The 16,909-nt window shown below is 38.0% G+C and overlaps 1 protein-coding gene across 1 annotated transcript in view; it reads left to right on the forward strand.

Moving 5' to 3' along the window:
- The window catches only part of EYA4 (EYA transcriptional coactivator and phosphatase 4), a gene marked incomplete at its 5' end in the record, with an annotated part of 67,374 nt that extends 52,127 nt beyond the window's left edge, over positions 1–15,247 (forward strand). Inside the window, 6 exons of the mRNA XM_059401572.1 lie at positions 1,899–1,957; positions 2,065–2,225; positions 4,795–4,909; positions 8,791–8,912; positions 10,814–10,914; positions 14,619–15,247. Of these exons, the coding sequence (XP_059257555.1) occupies positions 1,899–1,957; positions 2,065–2,225; positions 4,795–4,909; positions 8,791–8,912; positions 10,814–10,914; positions 14,619–14,699 (639 nt within the window). The remainder of the gene's footprint in view (positions 1–1,898; positions 1,958–2,064; positions 2,226–4,794; positions 4,910–8,790; positions 8,913–10,813; positions 10,915–14,618) is intronic.
- Positions 15,248–16,909: the final 1,662 nt, after the last annotated feature.

The raw sequence follows: 16,909 nt of genomic DNA on the forward strand, positions 1-16,909 counted from the left end.
GAATTGATGAGAGATTACCATGTGCCAGATTGTGCCTTGGCTGGGAGTGGGGAGTAATATGGAGGTGGCCCAACACCCCCCTCAGGGAGCTTTCAGTCAAATCAACTTTTTGGAGCCCTTCCTTACCTATGAGTATTGGTAGACATTTATGTTAAAATCACTAATTTAGGGGCGCTTGGGTGGCTCAGTGGGTTGAGCCGCTGTCTTCAGCTCAGGTCATGATCTCGGGGTCCTGGGATGGAGGCCCACATCGGGCTCTCTGCTCGGCAGGGAGCCTGCTTCCCTCTCTCTCTCTGCCTGCCTCTCTGTCTACTTGTGATCTCTCTCTGTCAAATAAATAAATAAAATCTGAAAAAAAAAATCACTAATTTATGTGTGATTTATGTAAATCATATGAACCTTTATTTACTTGGATTTTCAAGTTTCAAAATTATATTGACTGGGCTACTTTTTTATTTTACATTTTGAAAGAAGCCCAACTCAGCTAGTTCACCCTCAGACTATTAGAGGGTGTAATATACTCGACACGGAAAGCTGGAGATGAGATATGAAATACTTCACCACCAGATACTTTCCAGGTCCTATAATGAATATAAACAGTAGCTGAAGAGCCCTTGTTTAGTAAGGCACCTTCTTGTCAAAGTTAATAATTTTTTAAAAAGTGATTTTGAAGAGTAAGCATTATGTTACACAGTCAGGATCTGTGAGTATCTGAAATAATTTGAGGAGAGAAAACGAGGTCCAGGGACGCCTGGGTGGCTCAGCTGGTTAAGCGGCTGCCTTCGGCTCAGGTCATGATCCCAGCGTCCTGGGATCGAGTCCCGCATCGGGCTCCTTGCTCAGCCAGGAGCCTGCTTCTCCCTCTGCCTCTGCCTGCCACTCTGTCTGCTTGTGCTCACTCTCACTCCTCTCTCTTTCTGACAAATAAATAAATAAAATCTTTAAAAAAAAAAAAAAAGAAAAAAAAAGAAAACGAGGTCCAAAAGGCTAAAACATACTTACCCTGAAGTTATGAAGTACTAGGTATTTTAAATGCCCTAGCCAAATTACCCCTTCAGATCACATACGATTTCCTAGAACTTTACAGATTATTTGAAGATGTAACAAGATCCTTAGAACAACAAAGAAGAGTTTACTTTTTATCTAGAAAAGTGACCATTTGAGAACACTGTGACTTCCGTCAGGGCAAGTGTATGTGTATATGTACCTAAAGTTTACTCTCCTCTGAGTTTGTAGCACATTGGAGACAGTAAACCTTCATTATTTCCCTTTTATTCATAAGTATCTTTTCCAGCGTCAGGATTCCAAAACTTGAACAAAAGGAATAAAAGATACCAACTCCCATGGTTATCTAGCTTTTTTCTGTGTTAAAAGAACAGGACTTTTAGAATAACATCAGCATGGTCTTTTCATGGTACCCCTGGCCCAGCAAAATGCAGGAAGTCCAGAGATCTCAAAGGACACCATAATCATCGGGCCCATCCATAGTTGCTCAACAAATAGCAAATAATAGTAATCACCTGAGGTTCAACCACACAGTTCTGTATGTCTTCAGATTAGCTTGGTTTCCATACTGTATACACAACAGAAAGGGCTGAAAGTGAAAACCAGTCATTCTTATAAAAATTCAGAAAATCATTTATTATCCGTAATTTTCAGAATAAACAATTTTAAGCTGCTCTAAAGAAATCCACATGCCATATGTTTTCAGACCCCTTTTTATGGTACTCTCCTGGATTTAAAACAGAAATGCTGCCTTGTCCCCCGCTTGGCAATAGGATAGATGGGCAAATGCTGCCACCTTCTGGCCATGACCTGATCAAATGGAAAGACAGAAAAACCAAATACCACACAGGCATCGTTTGAAAAACAAATAACTTTTCCAATGTTTTTAACAGGAATGTGATCAAGTTCATATAGATGATGTTTCATCTGATGATAATGGGCAGGACTTAAGGTAAGCCAGGCCTTTCAGTATGCTCTTTCCTACAGAAATTCAGCTATGGAGTTTTGCACCTGTAATTATTTCTTTTATTTCTTTTTAATGTATTTTGGGTGTTGCAGTACCTACAGTTTTGCAACTGATGGCTTCCATGCAGCTGCAAGTAGTGCAAACCTTTGTTTGCCAACAGGTGTAAGAGGAGGGGTTGACTGGATGAGGAAGTTGGCTTTTCGTTACAGAAGAGTAAAAGAATTATATAACACCTACAAGAACAATGTTGGAGGTATGTGTGGCTCATTAAATCTAATAAAGATACTGCAGAGAGAGGTAGACACTGAATTGTAGTTCCGTGTTCCATGTTAGAGACTGCTCTACTAGAAAAGAAATTAGCAAGAGCCCCTGCTGAACTACACTGAGTTGGAATTTTAAGTGTCTTCGTTGGTGGGGGGAAAACACGTAATCACAAAATAAAACAGGCGGCTCTGGCCAAAGGAGTTGGGAATTTTTTGTACCCAAATGTTTGGTCAAGATTCACAGCAGGACATGGAAAGTGTACCCTTCTTGTACAGACACTATTCATGTAAACCTGACAGGGGAACTCCTTGAGGCAGCGGGGAAACCTGTCTGAAAGCAAAGATCCCAGTCATTAAAGCGAAGTGGTTAGTCCTCATTACCTTTCTGGAATACTTTCCAAAATAAACATAAGCAGCGATTTATGTTATTTCAATGACTTAAGTCTATTTTATTTTTTTTAAAAATTGCAGGTTATCTGGCAATATGTCTTTGCCATGTAGAGTATTAACTGTGATTATCATGGTTTTCAAATGTTCGGATACTCTGTAAGTTTTATCTAAGCTGTTTTACCTTCATCCATTTGTTACAGGTGGTATCATAACCTGTGACATCAAAACTAAAATCCTGGATACGTTTCTTGATAAAATAAACCTTGGCTGTTTCTATTATTAGGATCAGTTTTAGGTCAGCAAGATCCTAAAATTAGCTATGAAGTCACATAACATTTTTCTCTCAGAGTTTTCTGTTTGTTTCTCTCTCTCTCTCTTTTTAAAGGAGGAATGAGGAGCTTAAAATCAGAATCTAAAATTGAATGATAAGTTAAATATACTTATGCATACAATACATATGTACATAAATATACATAGAACATAGTATAGTAAGTAATGTTTTCATCTATGGTATATATATATATTACATATGGGGGGCTGTGTGTCTGTTCATCTTGTATTCTCAGTGTCTAATAACCCTTAAGGCACATCATAGATACTAAGTAGACACTCTGTAGCTCAAAAGAACAAAAAACATAAAGGGGTACATGGGTGGCTCAGTCGGTTAAGCGTCTGCCTTCCGCTCAGGTCATGACCCCAGGGTCCTGGGATCAAGCCCCGAGTTGCACTCACTGCTCAGTGGGAAGTGTCCTTCTTCTCCCTCTTCTTGTGTGCACACACATGTCTCTCTCTCTCAAATGAATAAATAAAATCATTGAAAAAAATGTAGAACCATAAGCAATAGCAATGTTATTACTATGGTTGTTAGAACCAAAAAGGGATCTGAGAAATCTTCATTTCCAAAGGAGATCTTCATTTCCAAAGGAGAAATAGGCTCCTGCAGGACAGACAACTCCAGTTTCCAAATACACTCTACTGCTGTAGATGAGACATTCACAAAATCAGACAAACAGATATTCTGTTTAAATTCCATTGTGGGTAACATGTTTAATTTTACACTAAATGTCCCCTTGAGAAATCTGAAGTAATTTTTATTTAGATAGGCATTGTTTCCCTCATGAAGGGTATTAAAGTTATATAAAAACTAAGATTACTAATAAATAATATTATAGCTTTAAAAGTTGAAGTGCTGACATGCAAGTCCATTTTCTATGCTCTGTTAGCATCCCTTTTTTGAAGTAAGGACAAATGAGAGCTGCCAGAAATTATACATTATGATAAATCATCCATCTGTATATGTGCTCCTAATTTTCTAAAATACGACTTAAATCAGAAACTTCTTTTTAGCAGATTTGCATGATCTTGTTCTATCATAAAACAAGGGTTATTTATTTATTTACTTATTATTCACTAAGCTCCATGTCAAGTGTGGAGCCTGACGTGGGGCTCAATCTCACAACCCTGAGATAAGGATCTGAGCTGGGTTCAAGAGTCGGACGCTCAACGGACTAAGCCACCCAGACGCCCCATAAGCAAGGGCTTTTTAAATAAAACAATTAGTATGCCTTCTTGTTTTCTTAGCCCAACATCAGTGCAGTTTTAACCATTGTTTATAACTTGTATCACATGCTTCAGAATTTTAAACACAATTCTTTTTCAAACGCACAGTATTAGTGATAGCTTTGGTGCTCGTAGCTACGTATGATAACGTCCATGGAAAGTGGTAACGATTGTGGTTGTTAAGAAGTAAAACATTTTCAGACAGCCAGAGTGTTTGAGATTCGTATCCCTCGGCAGTTCGACCCCGGTTTCCTCCCCAGACCTATCTATATCCCATCTTTCGGGGTGGGACCCCGGCACAGGTGTGGTCGAAGCCCCTCAGGTGATTGTGTCCACGGTGCCACATTCTGGGTTCAGTGAGAGCAGAGGCTGGGACCCATTCTTTCATTGTTACATCCCCACTGTTTGGCCCGGGACCAGAAATCTCGAAGCTGTTCAGTGAATGTTTGAATGAATGAATGGATCACCAGTTCCTAAGTGAAAGATCACTATTGATACAAATCAGTCTCTCCCTGTTTCTGATATGATCTCTACTAGACAGAAGGGGGAGCAAACTAGGTATTCCTGAAATTTTTCATCTCTTGATTCTGCCTTGGTTTTTGGTTGCAGGACTCCTTGGCCCTGCCAAGAGAGATGCATGGTTACAGTTAAGGGCAGAGATCGAAGGTCTCACAGACTCCTGGCTAACCAACGCACTTAAATCTTTATCAATTATTAGTACTAGGTAAGTGGTATTATTTCAGTTTCTGTATTTATTGTATTGAAGATGTGGTTGTAATAGTACAACAAATATACAGATTCATTAATTACTAGAGTATTTTGGAATTTCTAGGGACCTAACAATTCACTGAAGCAAGTGATTTTCAATGTGTGTCGGGGGAGGTGTTTGGGGGGCAGAAGACGGGAGTTGCTGCTTCCCAGAATAACCAGGAGATCCCTTGTCTTTACCCTCCATTCTACATAACTACTGATAATCTCCACAGGAAGGTCATAGGACTAGTAATAAAAAAAAAAAAAAAAAAGAAAAAGAAAAAGAAAAACAACAAAAATGACAGCACCCTGTTGGTGGCAAAGTACAGGAGATGATGAAAAAAAAAAATAAAACAGTAGTTTACACACAGACTGCATGTTTAAAGTGTTTGGGCCCACTATAGATAATATGCATAATTTAAATGCAAGAAAGTTGCTAGTGGAAGCTCTTTGAAAAACTTGTAATCTTTGCACCATTTGAACTAAATAGTGAAATACTGCCTTAGTAGCATAGATAATAGAACTGAATAGACTTACAATTAGTTGAACGCCATGTGCCTAAATGCTAGTTCATGAAGTAATATAAATCCAGAAAGCAATCGCTAGTTAGGGCAGATAAAGCATGCATAGCCAAGCTGTGGTAGCACAAATTCAGAAGAAGAGGTCATATTTGGACTGATTGAACTGGGTTACAGAAATCTTGGTGGGGTAAAAGGAGAATCCAGGAATAGAATACGGAAGTTAGCATGTATATGTCCCATCCTGCATGTGACGTCCAGCTGCCATGTGACCAGCAACTACACTGATGTCAAAAACTATGAGTGGGTGGATAGAGGTGGGAAGGAAGTGGCAGGTTTCCTGGGTCAGGATGGGGAAGCCAGACCAGAGTACTTGGCTTGTTCTGGGCACCACATTCCAATGGGGGCTGTGGCATATTTGACACATCTTTTGTCCAACAAAGTGGCCAGAAGGGTTTCAGGCTGAGGATACCACATGAAAGGGGCAGTTGGAGGGAGGAACCAAGGAGTTTCATCTGAAGGAGTGTCCCATGTGGGACAAGATGACCAATTTCAATGGTATGAGATGTTAGACTGAAAATAAATTACATTTCCCTCTGATCTGTAAAGGAGAAAATTAGGATGGATGAGTGGGAAGCCTAGGAAGGAATGTTCTGGCTCTATGGGAGGAAGAACTGTCTCACAACTGAAGCTGTTTTAAAATGGGACTTGCTGGGTTGTGATCTGTAACTAGGGATATGGAGACAAAAGGTCAAGGAAGCTAGGATGAGAGGACTTCTAAGTGTCTGAAATTGTGCATAAAATGTCGTAGAATGTGCATTTCTCTGAGGAGGAAGTCAGCGGCTTTCACTCTTTTTAAAAGAGTTCTCTTAGATGCTTAAAAACCAAAGGTTCTTACAGTGTTATGTAGATCATATATGTGTTACCCATAATAGAAAGAGATTATTATTATTATACACATGGTTTTAAAGCAACTACATAGGTATGTGACTTTTAAGAAATAAAAATATGACAAAGAGAAGAAGGGGAAAAATAAGTCATTACACATTAGAGACTTAAGTGCTGTGAAATTTGCTAAGTCATCCACATGTAGGACCCTACTGGTCCTTATAAAATGTCCAAGATGTCAGGAGAACGGAAGCTTATACAAAACATGGCTGAATTACGTTTCTGAGCCTTTAGCTAAGTTTGCACCTTCCAGCTCTAATTCTTCTCCTGTGAATATAGTCAAAGGTCATAACCAAATGTGTAGGAAATTTTTCTATGTAAGACATTTTAATATAATGTTTAGAAAGCAAATCATCTTCAGTGAGCTAACTTAAAAAAAAAAAAAAAAATGACCCCACAACTACAAGTGGTTTTCACACATTATATTTTGTTGGGAAAGAAGGACTAATAGAGAGTATGACATAAATAAATAGGCTCATGATACAAACAAGCAAAAAATGTAGAAGAAATTATATATATAGTATGGTACTAATGAGAAAATCTATATGCAAACAAATCCTGAAAGTAAACACACAAAATGGTGAGAGCAGTTACCCTCTGCTCTCTGGATAGCTAAATAATTGATGCTTTTCATGTTCTTGATGTTTTCCCATATTTCACAAATGTATATACATGCAACCTATAAATATATGCAATATTTGTAATTAAAAGTTACAATTGCATTATAAATTGAATATTAGATAAATGCGATGTTTGCAATTTTAAAGTCTATAATTTACACGTATATATGAGGTTTCTAACTTGGAAAAGAAATAACTCCAAATATCACTGTCTCAGTGGCAAAGCTAGATTCCAAAACATTACTTGACTACAGTTATGTGTTTATGTATTATGCTAAATAATCTGCCATTATTTGGATAGTTTCTGTCCAATAACAGGCAAATCACTTTCTAGGTCTCTAATGCCTTATTGGCAGCATTAAGGTTTCCATTGGTGATACTTATTAAACTTCTACCTCTGGAAGGCTTTGTTTCTTCATCCCATATAAGTGAGAACCTCATCACATGCTTCCAGAAGTCAGAGCTCCCATTATAAAATCAGGTTATCTATGGAAATAATTTAGAAATGAAAATGTTTTAAAAACCTGTAATTATACAGGTTTTATAATTGTTCTTGGGACAAATTGCAGTTTTTCTTGACAGAGGATATGTCTAAAAATATAAACATAATATTACATGTACTGGGGGATAAGCATATACATACCATGAAAAGTTGGCACCCAACTTGGTCTTCTATCTTCTAAATTCTAACCAAGTTTCTGAAAATCAATCTAGAGACTTCTCGAGAATATTTTGGGGGTTCTCACTAATCTGTATTCAAGGCTCGTGCTACAAAATGCCAATAGAGAAAGCCCCTTCCCTGTATGCTTCCTGAGTCCCAATTTGATGTGTGTGGTTTGAACTCCTCAATTGAGCAGGAAGGCTCAATTTCTACATAATCAAGAAGGAAGGACCACAGTCCATTCTTTCCAGATCTCTGCCTCACAGTTCCTACTCTCTTAGTGTTTCCTTTATCTCCCTGAAATATTACCATGAAAGAAACAGCTGTAAGTTACAAATTGGGACACTGTCACTCTCAGAGAGTAGAGCCTTTGTAGATGGATTAAAACTGGGCCCATTAAATGCAGTTTGCTCTTTGTTGTTGTTAAGAAGGAGATTCGGGGATTCACCTTTTCTGGATTAAATAAGGGTCCTCTCCATTCTTACTTATTCAGAATCCCCATCTCTCAGCCCCTTGATTTAGAACGCTGGACTGTTTCTCGCACAAAATCCAAAAACACCTTTTACCCATCCTATAACCTTCTTTCTGCCCATGTCTACTACTTTTCTTCTAAGCCCGGGACATAGACTCTTACCCTAAAAAACACTTCATCTGGTACCTGTGAAGCTTTGAGCTACACTCTCCCTCTGTTAACCTTCCCGTAATTGCCACTGGCTAAGGCAGGTGTACTTCTCTGAGGTCCCACAGAAGCCGGAGGAGATCTTTATTATAGAACACATTTCATATTGCAGGTGTCTTATTTCCTTCCCTCTCTCCTATCTCTCTTGTGATCTGGGGGGGGGGGGGGGCGGGGACAAAATGTCATCCACACGTGACCTCTTTTTGCCTGTCTTCCTCCATGTCCTCCATTTTGGGATGTATTCCTAACCCCTGTCATGGTGCCTGCCGGGTAGCAGACAGTCCATAAATAACTGTTGACGTTTAAAGGTTAGGTTATCAGGGCCCATTTATCATGGAATCGAAAGACCACAGTGACCATTTACAACCTGCACCATTAGAAATTATTTAGAATTAGAAAACAACTCTGCCTATTTCCTCCCTGTCTTAGGAGTAACTGCGTAAATGTCTTGGTCACGACAACCCAACTGATCCCAGCACTTGCGAAGGTTCTCCTCTATAGTTTAGGAGGTGCTTTCCCCATTGAGAATATTTACAGTGCAACTAAAATAGGTAAGAAAATCCTTTCTAACTCTGTATGAAATGTGTTCACTTCTGTGTCTTGGAGGCTGTTCTCGGTATGTCTCTCTGCATGATTCCCTCTTTTATCGGTTTTGCTACAAAAATATCAAGCAAATTTGAGCAGAGCTCAGATAATAAAGCAGCCTGTAACCCATTGTACACGTGCAAAGTGTATGAAAACTGTTTCCTAGTGAAATTCTGAAGTCAATATTAGGACATTATTAGGACTTATTTATTTATACATAAATAAGTATACTTATTTATGTCTTTATATTTGTCTTTCATTGCAGCCCCTGTTTTCTAAATAACAGAGTGTCTTTGGCCATGGTACTGAATATCTTAGTTAGGATGGTATATGGTATTTCATCTTTGCAGATGCAGTAATCTAGATCTAAGATAAAAATACGATGCTGGCATTACAGGGAAGTGCCAGGTGGATGGAAATAACATCCTTAATTCCAGGAAAAAAATATCTCACAAATTATAACTCACGAATGGCTGGAAATCCACATTTTCAACAATGTTCCACAGTAATCAGAGAACTACGGCTTTGTTTATTTGCTTACTATCTGTCTTTGGAGCCATCTTTGATTTAAAGAGACTATGTCTCTAATCATCTTTCAAAAGCTGAGCTTCCTAACCTCCGCCGTCCTGAAAGAGTTAAAAGAAAACAGTGTCCGTATGGCACTGTCTTGTCAAGGAAATGCCTGGGGAAGTAGGTTGTATAATGTACCCCGCAGGTCAGCAAACTTAGGTGCTGGCACCTTGACAAGAGCTCAGAATCCCAAAATCCCCAACCAAAAATAACCTGCGCTAGGTCTCTCAGAGTTTCTGTATTGGCACCAGCTAAAAAGAGCCCCTGGTTGCAGCTGTTTGAGGAGTAGAATTAAAGAGAGCCTTTATAAGCTTTCGTAATGTAAATTCCACATTGTCATACGCACCGCAGCTCAGAGCCCTGATGCCAGGCCCACTCATTCGTTACAGAAATGTATGTATTCATGCTAGCAGGCTTAACCTAGCTCACTTTATTTTGCATTTTGACAGGTGAAATCATTTCACACCAGGATAAATGTGTCTTCTAGCTGGGACAAGATTATTATTTTTTTTTTACTGACCAAATTGTTCCTTATATTTAATCTGAAAAAACAATCATTTTTATTTTTCCCTTTAAGCTAGTATTTTTTTTTTTTTGGAGTTCTGAACTATCAGATTAGGAAAAAAAAAAATGCAAAAATAGCCATGACCACATGAACATTGTGGGAGTGAAATTCAGAGAATTGTGCCAGTATTCTAAAACGAAGAACATGTAGAAATTCCACCATGTTATTCCCGTAGTGCAGTCAGAGGAGACAGGTGCCAGCAGTTCTGTGATCCAAACAACTCCCTTAGTACAATTAATCTGAGCAGACTAGCTCCCAGCCACTTGAAGAAAGGAGTTGTTTATCAAGGTAAATGCACATCTTAGTATTTCCTCTTTCCTTACAGACGAACCTTCAGTTTTTTTTACAATAATAATATTGCTAGCTGACTTGTCTATACTACTTCAACTAGATAAAATGGATACACAGAATTAAACAAAAAAATGTTAAAACTCACGGTTGCTTGTAAAGTTGTTCCAGCATTCTTTTGGTGGTGTAAAAGATGCTAACATTTTCTCTGGGTCAATGTTTAACCCTACTGACTTTTTTGGAGTGTGAAGCACGTTTGCCTAATACTCTGTCTCAAGTAAAGAAAGACTTATATTTTTCAAACCTATTTGTTGATTTCATAAAGCCAGAGGTTGCAAGCTAGTCTAAGTGATGGATGTTCAAGAAAAATTAATCTAACACTTTATGAATCTTTAGGTTAATGAATGCAATGGCTGGAAGAATAAGCAGTGCATTGTTTTTCAGGCAAGGAAAGCTGTTTTGAGCGTATAGTGTCCAGATTTGGCACTAACATAACTTATGTTGTGATTGGAGATGGCCGAGATGAGGAGCATGCCGCTAACCAGGTAACTTCACTCTGAACTTTATCTCGTTTATCTTCCAGGAAAAGAAAGTTGCTTTGAACGAATAATGCAAAGGTTTGGCAGAAAAGTAGTGTATGTTGTAATTGGGGATGGTGTAGAAGAAGAACAGGCAGCAAAAAAGGTAACCTGTCTCAAACAATGTTGGTGTGATACTTCTGATGCAAGCTTTTGTGTTTGCATTCCTGTAGTTTGGCCCAATGGCAGCTTGACAAATGACTTAAATGTGTAGCTGCAAATCTGTAAGAGCATGAGAAGGTTAATACTTACATTCAAAGAAACCATTTGGAGTCTAGCACTTTTTGCCTGAAATTTGAAAGGAAATGTATAAAAATTTAGTCAGATTTATTTGTGCGTGCCTGCGTGTGTAAGTATAATGCACACAGATATGGTGATTTTTGAGAAAGGTGGGGGAAAATAACCATTTTTAAACACATGAAGCTTAACCTGATAGCTTTAATGAGCTCCATAGAAATCATATAAGTGGCTCTGTTCTTACCCTCTTGCTCACCCATCTTTATGCCAATGGTCCTTGTGAGTGCCTTGTAGTAAGTGTGTTCCATATAAATGATAAGGAAAGATTTAGTAGCTGAAGGAAAACACTGTTGCTAGAGAATTTAGTAAATGCTATCGGAATGACATGTATTATCCAGGTCCTTTGGTGCCAACTTGTCATAGAGACTTAGAGGCAGTACGCCTATGTCTTCTAGAAGGGTGTTGTCTGTTTCAGCTAGCTGCTAGCATTTGACTGAAGCCAAGCAGCTGGCATTGAACCTATTCAGAAAATCTCGTAGGCCCTAGGTATTTAAATAAGCCTTTTCATCTGGTCCATATTTCTGAAGAAGAAATTAAGGTAGTTAAAAACCGTTAAATGGTTGGCCCAAGATCAAAAGAGGAATGATACCGGGGATTAGTCCTAGGAACCAAACTATCAGTTGACACAACACTGAGATCGAATGCTTCCTTTACTGAATGGTCCCAAAATATCATCCAGCCAGGATAAAAAATCATATAATTTGTAAAATAAAGCAAAACAATGATTGCTATTTTTTTTAAAAGATTTTATTTATTTATTTGACAGACAGAGATCACAAGTAGGCAGAGAGGCAGGCAGAGAGAGGGGGGAAGCAGGCTGTCTGCTGAGCAGAGAGCCCAATGCAGGGCTCGATCCCAGGACCCCACGATCATAACCTGAGCCGAAGGCAGAGGCTTAACCCACTGAGCCACCCAGGCGCCCTGATGCTTGCTATTTTTAAACAGAGACATATCAGCTTATATTGTCGTACATAGAAAGAATGTTGTCCTTATCCTAAGGAGATCTCAAGTCATCCAGTGAAGCCCTCACTAACCACTTGCAGTGTGCTCAAGGGTTTACCTGATTTCTGTTTTCCTAAATAAATAAATAAAAGAAATTATAAGAAAAGTTTAGCTATACTAGAAAGGTGAAAGAAATGACTTTGGTTTGTAGATCATTCAAATCAAGCAAAGTGAAGAAAGAGAATGAGCTTCTGTTTTAGAAGGTTTAGTGAAGTATTGGAAGCCATAATTGAAAAATTCCATGCTTTTCCATTAACACTAAGAGAACTGGCATAGGCTTTGACTCCCATAGAGTCTTGGTTGTAATTGTTGGCAGCATCAGTGACACAAGACAGCACACTGACTCCTAGGACATTCTGTATAAGGCCAGAGATGCAGCCTCAAGAAACCCAACTTTCATTGCCAGCTGCTTCTAAAAAGCCTTCCAGTGGCACACAGTCGAAGTATCTTTTGGAGTTTGTCCATGTCTAGAGTCCTGCTGTTTTTCATATTGGCACCATCATGACCCACAACAAGTAGTCAAAGCACAAACGCAGCAAAACATTTTGCATGTCTTGTACAAGACTATGTGAAATTCACACATACCTAGGTCAGGGCAATATAAATTCACTTTTCCAAACCAGAAACATTATATGCCTGAAACTGAAAATCTATAAAGTCTACACCACTTATCCACCATGTGAAAACAGGACTTGGCTCTTCAGTTGTTACACCCTCTGCTTTATACCTGAAACTTCAGGAGAAAAAGTCGTGACTCCAATTGGAAGAGAACCTTGTTAGAATGCTATTTCCAAATGGTTGTTTATGTAGGTACAGTTTTGGTGATGGTGAAAGCTTATGGGTTCTGTTTGGAAACACAGGTGGCTGGTTCCTCTAGTATCCAGAATGCATGCTTTACTTTGGATGTGGCTATAATCGCATGCGCAGAAATACAATGTACTATTTTGTTATTATAAATAGATCTGAGCTGAATGAGAAAAAAAAGGTTACTTCTAGGTGAATTTCTGTGCTTTAAATGGACCTAGAAACATGTTTTCTCTTGCAAATTTAAGAAGAGATTTCAAAGGTTAAGAACTAATGTATAACCACAGCCCCCTATAGAAATATATAATGTGAGCCATTATTATAATTGCAAGTTTTCTGGAAGTTGCTTTAAAAAAAATAAGAGGGAGAATTGATTTTAGTAATATACTTTAACCCAGTATGTTAAAATGTTACTGTCTCAACACCTAATAAAAACACTAGTTACTAATGTGATGTTTACATTCTAAGTCTCTGAAATTCAGTATGCATTTAGAACAGGACTTGTCACAGTTCAAGTACTCAACAGATATATGGGGCTACTGGCTACCATATTGGACAGCAAAGAATCATAACAATAGTGATTATTATTTTAATGTTTAACCTTTATAATACATTTTCCATGTTATACATACATATATATATATATATATATCTCCATTATATATATGTATAATACATTTATATGTATATGTATTCTATACATATATATTCTACAAGATACCATCAGCAAAAATTACAAATAATGCTTTGGTTTTAATTGCTACCATGCATTATTTCTTTTTTTCATTATTGTCCATAATGGAGTATTTTTAGACAGTTTTTTGGAATCACAATTTTTCACGAAACTTACACACAAATTCTATATCCTGGTATATCTTTGGAGGGGCTCAAACCATTGTAATGTCTAAGAATATTTCCCCACAAGAGGTCGTTTCTGTCCCCTTTAATATATATCGTCCCTATTGTGAATGGATGCTGGAGTTCTTCCTTTCAGTCCCATACCAGTGAAATAAGTCCGTGCTACTGGCTTATTACTTACGCCAGACAAGGAACAAGGTCGATCATCCCCACATTGTTTTCTACCTTCTACAGTCCAGCTTCAAATTATTTTTTACATAGAAATTCACCTTCTTCCTCTCATATAGACTAAAAGCCTTAGACATAGGAAGTTTATAATTTTTAAAAAATATTGTTTCTAACTCTAAGGAGTGTTGTGGTTAAAAATTGCTTTCTATCAGTCATGGAGGCTTTTCATGCTCAACTTGCTTCCCCAGATGCTGATGTTGGTCATGCTTTTCCAGAATAAATACTAAACTACCTAAGAAATCTGAGTATTTGCTTTTATAAACACTAAAATCCAGTTCAGATCTATTTCTCTAGTATTTTGACACTATAATATGGATGCTACCAAGGCTTCAAATACGATCCTGCCTCCTTTAAGTTCCCTCCCTTGAATATGGGTGAACCACAGGTCTTGGTGTTTATTGCTGCTTTATTGAGACGATAGTTATGATTTCTCTCCATTCCTTCCCCTTCTCTCCTCTGTCCCTGCCTCTGTCAATACACAGCACAACATGCCCTTTTGGAGGATATCAAGTCACTCAGACCTCTTGGCTCTTCATCAAGCACTGGAATTAGAGTATTTGTAACTGTGTTCTCTAGCTGGAGATCCATTTTTTTTTTTTTTTAATTTCAAAGTACACTGAATTTTTATGTGTGATTCAATGCCTCTGGCTTTACACATATAAATTGTCTTAAAGGATGAAATCATATTTGGAAAGAAAATTCCAGAATGAAGAATTCAGATTGCTGAATGGAATTAAACTTTAGCGCTACAGAAAGGAAGCTCTATGGTCTTATATTTACAACACTTTAATGGTTTAAAAAAAAAAATCTGTGGAGGTTGCTGGTACACACCGAGTGAGTCCTCACTGGAATTAACAGCTTTAGCAAAGAACGCTGACCCTGGCAGAACGCCAACACAGGCTCCGTCCGACAAGGTGGTGTTCAACAACATTCCTCAAAATGGGAGATATTCTCAGTCCTGAGGTTTGAATCTGACTTTAGCCTACCTAGCCCAGAAAATCTGAATTGGAATGCACTCAGACTGTATAAGGACAATCCTATCTAGACCTGTAATTTGTGTAAATTATTGATGAAAATAATTTACTGTGACTTTATTAGCAGCTGACTTTGCAAGTGGATGCAATTTTTCTTTCATTTTTTGGGGAGGGAAGGGGGTGGGCAATGGGAGTCTAATAATGTCTCTTTTTTAAGTTTGGCAAACAGAATGTTCATACTGATGTGTTGTGCCTTAAAGACAAGACAGCGTTTGTGTGTTACGGTGTAACTTTGGTTAAAATCTCTGTAGATAATGAAAAACAAAAACAACAACAAAAAAAAACCTTTGTGATCATTCTTAAGATGACCAAATTTAAAATTCAAGCTATCAAAGTTTAATACTGCATCACCAAGAAACTGAGTATTTGTTGCAATAAGAAAACAATGATAATAAAGGAAAGCTTGTATTTTATTTGGGTTCTTAATAATTCCAATAATTATATGAGGCAACTATTTATGCATCCAACCATAAACAGAAGGTTTGGGAAAGACTGTGGGACCTTTACTTAGAAAGTGAAATGTATGTTGAAGTCTCAAGTACCCCTTTTTACAGTTCTTCTGGAGAAAACTAAGAGCCATATTCAAGACTACTTACACTATTTTGAGTTTGACTTTTTGATATGTGTAAGTTGTGTAGAGAAAAATAGTCTCATTAAATTCATGAGCAAATATCACCCAAACTTTCTTAGGCAACGCCATGAACATGGCTTGAAATTCACACTGAGTGAACATGGCTTAAAATAAAAGCTAAGTGCGTTCATTCCCAATGCCTTTGCAAAAACGAAATGTCATCAGTGTTGGAAGGCGAATGCCCAAATGCCCTCTGAAGAAAGGGTGAGTCAATGAAAATTTCACCTAGAATGTATCATCCTAAAATAAATTGGCAAGCGAGCCAGATCTTGGCAGCAATACTAAAATTACAACAGCGAAATAGTATCTGGTTCTCTGTCTGAATGCGTCAGTCCAGTTTCTTTCCCTTAGAGACCCATGCACCTTCATTTCTGCCTGCCCTGTTCCTGCACAATGGCTTGCATTCATCTCAAGGAGAACCTGTCATCGGTGTGTGTGCATGTGTGTTTTTTTTTTCTTGGTGTGTAGCCCATGTTAAGAACACGATACAAGTTCTCCTGTCATTTTGCATGACATGATTTCCCTTGTGGAAATTTAAGACCTCAAGATCTAGAAGTGTTTTAATGGTGTCTGCACCTGCAGCTCTGTGTTTAAACTGTCCTAATGTGGAAGCAGGAGTCCAGCTAATAGGCAGCCCCCCTAATCAGAGGGTGGTCTGTGATAGCTCATCATCTGAGGCTTCGGTGGCTCCTGTGAGATCAGTGCTTTTGGACACTGATCCCAACATTCACTATGGAAGCGAGGTTTAATTTCCTAGGTTGTAAACCTATATTTCTTTACTGAATGCTAAGGCCATATTTACACCAGGCAGAAACAGCTAGAGATCCAAGTTTGCAGATTTTAAGACTCTGATTTCATCACACAAACTTTAAACTTATTCTTTAAATTTTGTAACTTTTGGCTCTTTCTGGCCCAAGCACTGCTGCAGAGAAATTAAGCTTGCAATAATTTTAATAATAATGATGATGACCATCATCATCTCACACTTCTATTGGCACGTAGCTTGAAAATGGCAGTTTAAAAAAATCAAAGAGCTGCACTGATTATCAATTCTGTTTTGTGCACTAAAACCTTATATATTTATTACTGTGAATGAAACAATATTCTC

The sequence above is a fragment of the Mustela nigripes genome, chromosome 5 (assembly GCF_022355385.1).
Source record: "Mustela nigripes isolate SB6536 chromosome 5, MUSNIG.SB6536, whole genome shotgun sequence".
Classification (NCBI taxonomy): Eukaryota; Metazoa; Chordata; class Mammalia; order Carnivora; family Mustelidae; genus Mustela; species Mustela nigripes.